At 41.7% G+C, this 6414-nt stretch overlaps 1 protein-coding gene across 2 annotated transcripts in view; it reads right to left on the bottom strand.

The window, feature by feature from the left end:
• tmod2 (tropomodulin 2) overlaps positions 1-6414 on the bottom strand; it is a 16888-nt gene continuing 10474 nt past the window's right edge. For both annotated transcript variants that reach the window (XM_005746878.1, XM_005746877.1), the window contains exons 4-10: positions 4370-4492; positions 3945-4019; positions 3728-3858; positions 3544-3651; positions 3320-3463; positions 3037-3181; positions 1-2466 (exon numbers count right to left, since the gene is read on the bottom strand). In XM_005746878.1, the coding sequence (XP_005746935.1) occupies positions 2435-2466; positions 3037-3181; positions 3320-3463; positions 3544-3651; positions 3728-3858; positions 3945-4019; positions 4370-4492 (758 nt within the window). In that variant the 3' untranslated portion in view covers positions 1-2434. The remainder of the gene's footprint in view (positions 2467-3036; positions 3182-3319; positions 3464-3543; positions 3652-3727; positions 3859-3944; positions 4020-4369; positions 4493-6414) is intronic.

A 6414-nucleotide genomic window follows, 5' to 3' on the forward strand; every position in this document is an offset into this window, starting at 1 on the left:
TTATGTAAAAACATTTATTATTGAAGTTGTTTTATATTCAGCAGTGCGTTTTACCAGTCTTGTGGTTTTCTTATAATACAGAATCCTTGCATTAACACCTGGGTTTTGATTTAAGGTACAAAAAAAATCTCAGCAGTGACTTTTGTAGGTTCACGTGGTGCACATATAACATTATGTGTACGTGCACACTTTGAATTTGAGATGGCATTTTTTATAATTAATATAGCTTTTATGAATCAGAGTATTATTAACAAGCTCAAGCAAGGAAGCAGTTTTCTCCTTTAGCAGAGTGTCCACCAGGAAGAGAAAAAACAGTAATGGAAAAAAGAAGCAGATATGCTCATGGAAAAAGTGCATGGATATAAAAACAGTACAGCTCTTGTGAGGAATGTGAGGCTGATGAAAACATTTTTGGTCAACAGAAACATGATGTTCACAGGTGATGACTTCATGCCAGGATATTGTTCCTATTACACATAAACAGTATATACAAGTTTCAAGTAACTCCTGAATTAGTCCTGTTATACCCATCTCGAGCTAAAGAAAGTCTACTTGATGCGCGCACAGCGTGGTGTCATCTAATATTTCATAAGTGACATCTTACTGCTGAGAGCGTGGAAGTTTGAGTGGAAAGTTAAAAGTGAGATGTAGTTCAAAGAAACATTTCACGAGCAGTCGCATCCTGAGAAGTCAAAGTAGAAAGTTTTATGCAAACCTTTTGCTAAACCTTCCTCGCACCTCATTGGACTGCTCGAAGAAGATGCCGCTGTGAACACCACACATTAAAAAAAGAAAAGAAAAAGTAAAACCATTGTACGGCATGATGTAAATCTCTCTGTCACAAAGCCAAACCTGAGCCAGTAACCATTATGTCTACTATCGATACTTTAAGCACTGCATGTGTTAGTCTTTGGCATGGTTAAGCATCAGTGAAACCAAGTATGTTAAGCAGACATCTGTAGGAGCAGGTCAAGGCCTTAATAGCCATGACTGGCAATAATATCACGGTCCATTTACAGCACAACCGCAGCTTTGCTTACTCCAAAATATCAAAACAGTTAGAACTTCCTGTCAAGAAAATAAAGTGATCACAAAAACTAGCAACAGAAACTGAACCGTATCAAAACAAGATCATAGAATAAAACAGTAAAGCAATATCGCACTGATAAAGTATACATTTTACACGAGGGGCGAGCCAACAGCTACTGCAGGGTGTTTCAAATCAAACCATAGACTGTACATGTAGATGGACACAGTGAAGAAAGAACCCTAAACGTGAATCTTTTTTAATGACCAGCAGGGGGCGACCCCTCCGTTTTCAAAAACATCTGATTATATAGAAGCCTATGAGGAAAATGACCCTACTGCCTACGGGAGCTGAAGTTTGTGGCCTCAATGGCTATGTTAACATCCTATTTAATAAAACACAATTTTTAATTTAGTAAATTTGCATCAAAAATGAATATAAAATAAGGATACAACTTAAGGTGGACCCTCCTTGTGACTAGCCAGTTTTCAGGTTTTAAAAAATATGAGACTGCATAAAACAATAAGTAATGTTGCAGTGGCTAAATCCATCTTTGACATACAGTCTGAGTTGGGCTGACAGTACAGTACCAGCACTGGCTAAGAGACCTGGTGCACTTTTTGCACGCCTTGTTAGCCACTCCAACTCGGCAGTACTTCTGGCTTTACAAGGCAGCTCTAATAAACAACACCTGCTCATGTAAACTGTTGCCAAGCGCGCTGCACAACACTGCACAACAGCCCTTGTTTTCACAATGCTAATATTCAGCTGTATAGTCAGGCATTCAGGTCAGCAGTCTGGTATTTATCTCCAAGCAATAACCACTGTGTCTCTAGCAGATTAGGCAAGCCTTGAATGACATCACTTCCTGAAGCTAAAGTCATCACTAAACTTCAGAGCTCTCTGTATCGCTCTGATGAGTGCTTAATCAATACAGGAATTCCACAAGACGCTTCAGCCTCAATAGCAAGCTATCAGGACACAAAGGTTACCGTTAGTTACTGTCTTTATAGAGCTGTTATTGATGTTGTTGGTACTTGTTGGTAGCTCACATAATTGTAGAATTGTAAAAACGGGAAACAAAGCAAGTAAAAAGTGGGGAAAGAATGTAAAGGCTCAAAAAAAGGGGGAGCAGCTGAAATGAATGACTAAAAACTAAGATTTACAGCTTCAATAACAACATAATAATAAACATATAAGTATGAACATGTGTACGGGAGAGGGCAATTCCAGTTATTTCCCTTCTTCTCAGATGTATGTTCAGGTTTAGCATGCCTTGCCCCGCAGTTTGGCACAAGACTAAAGTTTCCACACAGTGAGATGAGAAAGACCAGGGCATTGGCTGAAATTATTCCACACAATGAGATGAAAAACAGGATTGGCTGGGAGACTGGTGTCGTGGCGTCCCTACACATCCCCTTCCACTCGCCTCCTGCGAACTGGAGAGGAAAAGCACAATAAAACGAGAGGTGAAAGACTTAAAGAACACACGAATAAAACCAACTGTAAACATGCTACACAATCTTAACCCTACGCAGGCTTGTTAGTTCATCATGAAGACGCTGAGTGAGTCATCATGAGCTGTGTGGTTAAAATGTACACCGATTTATACAGTGTGTGTCAGCATGTGCAGAAAACAAGAAGTGAGATGTCGTCACTCTCAAAGCTGCATATCACGCAGTGTCAATGTTCACACGGTTAATATGGTGAACGCTCCATTCAAATACTGTGAAACTAATCTCCGTTATCACTGATGCACTGACACACGTGGGAGCCACACCCATGCATCACACCTGTGCTACCACGACTCTGTCTGGAGGAGGAGCTAAAAGAGAGAGCAGAGGTCGTCACTGCGGAGTGAGATATTGAACAGATGTTTCAACTATGTCATCACACTCCCATAAAACAGATGACTAGAGGAAGGCGGGGGAGGGCGGAAACGGCTCGCCCGACTTTTGCGAGTTTAAACAAATCTCAGAGTGTCGAGTCTGTGCGTGCTGCGTTCATACCCAGGTCGTTGTTCTTGGTGATAGCTGCGGCAGCTCTGGATCGGGGCCCTTGCTGGGTGAAGTGGTAGCCAAATTTCACTATGCTCTTGTTCTCTTCCAACATTTTAGCAATCTCCATTTCTACGGTAGTACCCAGCTGTTGTCTCTACAGTACGCACAAATAGATACAGTTCATTAGAGAAAAAAATACAACAGCTTGTTCAGCTAAACCAAAATTACAGGTGTGAAATTTCCCCTTCCTCCTTTTCCATTACTGGAACTTCTGAGCTAATTGTTACTGTACCTGGTTGTCTATTTTGATCTCTGTGAGCATGTCATTGTCTCGCAATGCATCAACCAAAGCCTGCACTCCTGCCCCGGTGATGAAGTTGGACTCCAAATTCAAACTTCGCAATGTTTTGTTTTCCCGCAGCATGTCGCTGAACGCCTGGGAGGAAGAAGGCAAAGATGTGAGTGTGGAGTTCTCAGGTGTCTGCAAAAGCCACGAGAAGCATATCAACCACTCACCACAGCGACTGGGTCGTTACTCCGCGTGGCTGCCAGGCTGAACTTCTTGACGTGCGTGTTCTTCTCCATGGATTTGGCGAAGTCCTTCAGCGTGGGAATCGGAATGTTCTGGAAAAGCAGACAAAGACACTGCCATTGGTCCGGGGACTGACCAGCATATACATACACGCACGTTTCTACATACCTTAATGTTGTTAAGGTTGACCTCTGTTAAGGTGCCGTCATTGCTTTTCACCCTCTGCAGAGTGTCTTCTACGTTAGTGGGATTGGGAGGCTCATCGAACACTGGGTTCATCTTCTCCCCTTTTACCACATCTAAGACACAAACGCAAGTGTAGGTCAGCAGATTTTTCTCTTCCGAATAGTTGAGTTAACTGGGATAAATTACGTTTAATACTCACTGTTGTAACCCTCTTTACTTCCTGTTCCATCATATGTCTGACTACTGGTAACCAGTGTGTGAACACCCAGGATCGCTGCGAACGAAAGCAGACGGTATTTTCAGTGACTGAGGCGAAGACCACAGACCAGAACATACATGGATACATGTATGCATGCATGTTCTCCAGTGTGGACAAAAGTAACCAATTCTAAATGGCATAGCAGGCCACTGGTGTGATTTTGCTCAATGCCCTTTTTATTCCCCCCATCAAGACACACAGTAAAGGAGTGAAAAGAGCTTGTGTTTTATTGTCCCAGCACAGACTGAGCCCAGAGAAAGTTCCCACCACTACAATACAGCCTTGTCTTCAATCACACCCACTTAAACACTTGTGTTTTTGAAGCCTTTCCACAAAGACTCTCTGAAGTATTTTCTCATTCTTACCTGCGAGATCACACAGCTCCGTATCCGTGGCACTGGAGAGCGCTTCCTCCAATTCTGGATCAAGGGTCGTGACCTCCTCCTTACGTGTTTCTATTGGCTTTTGCTTAGGAACAAACACTTTACCTGTGGGCAAACAAAGAGAACACTTCAGTCAAATTTCAAAGGAGTCGAGTAAAAACAGATACTTTTCTATTTAAAAACAAAACAAACACATAACTGTTAATAAACCCCCTTAGACCTACTTACTTTTTACTTTAACATCAAGTTTTGGGACCATGGATGATGTATCACAGTCTCATTTTAGGCCATTTCTACACAATTCCTTGCAGCATATTAAGCTTCGTTTAAGAGCAACTACTGACTGTCACTAAAGGATTTTAAATTGCGAATTACTTTTTAAACTGGTTACATTTCTTACAAAAGGTTAAGTGTACACAAGACTCGCTCAACTTGGACCGCATTGAGTGTCTGACAGTTACAGTATTGCCATGGTAACCCATCAGAGGGAAGAAACGGAAAGCACAAAGGAAGTCATGGAACAATGACTTGAGTCTAATCTAAACTGCACTGCTGGGGCAACCAAACACTTGCACTGGGCAGAGAGACCATCCAGTGGGTGCCATTTGTTGCCTCTCCATTTGCCCGTCTTCTTAAACAAAAACACCCCGGGAACAGCCCTTCATTTCCCCCCCTCCCCCTCCTAAATCAGTCAAGCTGCTCAAATTGCTCAAACCGGTCCCTAGTGGGGTGCACTGGCACTTCCTGAAAGCCAACAAACATTAAATACAGTCATCAGGCAGCATCCTGTGCCAGTCCCTCTGGAGCGAAATTCAACTCGCCAGAAACAAGGAAAAACCAGGGCCATAGAACGACGGATTTAAAACTGGATTTAAAAACTCAAAAGGCATTCACATGGACTGTACATAAAAGATGACGATAGTAATGCACACGTGCCTCAAAAAAAAAAAAAAGAAGGAATAAGAAATAAAATCTTTGGCTCAAATCGATTCTCATTCAAAAAGCTTCTCCTATGAAATACTAGATTCTATTAGTAACTTATCTAATAGGTGTCAAAGGGAGGCATGTTTCTCCAATCAGGTTTCAATTGTAACTTAAAGCAGCAGGCACCGTCTTCCTGCACTAATCTGTTTTTGCATTGTTAAAAAATCTCAACATCTACAAATGAGCAGTTTATCACTATCACCGTTTACAAATGAAAACTTTATTTACTAACTCAAGGTTAACATCACAGATACAGCAGGTAAGGTTAGGTCAACTGAAGCTGCAAACCAGTTTTTCCACCATCGCCGGCATTTACAGCAAACCGCAGGCTTTTGTTATCTCTTCCAAATGATTCTGATCATGTGGCTTTGCTCACCACATAACCAGGTAACAGTAACCAACACGGAGAGGTAATTACAGAACATGAGCAAAAACAGTACAAAACATGTATACCTACTAATAAATATAGGAAATCTTTGGACGTCTGTCCATCTGTTTTCAGCTATTCAATTCGCTCTTGTTATTTGGGTGCGTAAGGCTGACCCAGGTTACACATTGTACTAGTGTGTATTCAACCAGAATAATTAAACTAACTGAACTATTATCATGAGTAGTGAATTTGTAGTAATAGGCTTAGTTGACTTGCAGTATCACATCAGTATAGCTTTGTTACATGGACGCTTAAAGCCATATGCTTCAACTCTGAAAGCAATTCATGAGAAAAACTGAGCACTGTGAGCATGTGGAACACATCTGCTGTGTGTTTGTATTTTCCTTGGTGCAACAGTAACGCCCTCCACTGTAACCTAAGCAAACAAAATGCTTATCAGGCTTCTATCGATCACACATCTTCGCCGCTCCACAGTGTAGCGCTTTACACTTTCGCCTAACAACTGAATAGTCCATGCTTCACTCCCAGGAGGTGGCACAAATAACTTTGGAGTTGCGTCAGGAAGGGCATCCGGTGTAAAAATCTGCCAAATCAAAAGTGCAGAGCTCTACACTGTTACAGTTTTTCTCAAATGCTAAAACACAAAAGCCAA

Source organism: Pundamilia nyererei, unplaced genomic scaffold (assembly GCF_000239375.1).
Source record: "Pundamilia nyererei isolate P.nyererei 1_Seehausen unplaced genomic scaffold, PunNye1.0 scaffold00184, whole genome shotgun sequence".
Taxonomy (NCBI): domain Eukaryota; kingdom Metazoa; phylum Chordata; class Actinopteri; order Cichliformes; family Cichlidae; genus Pundamilia; species Pundamilia nyererei.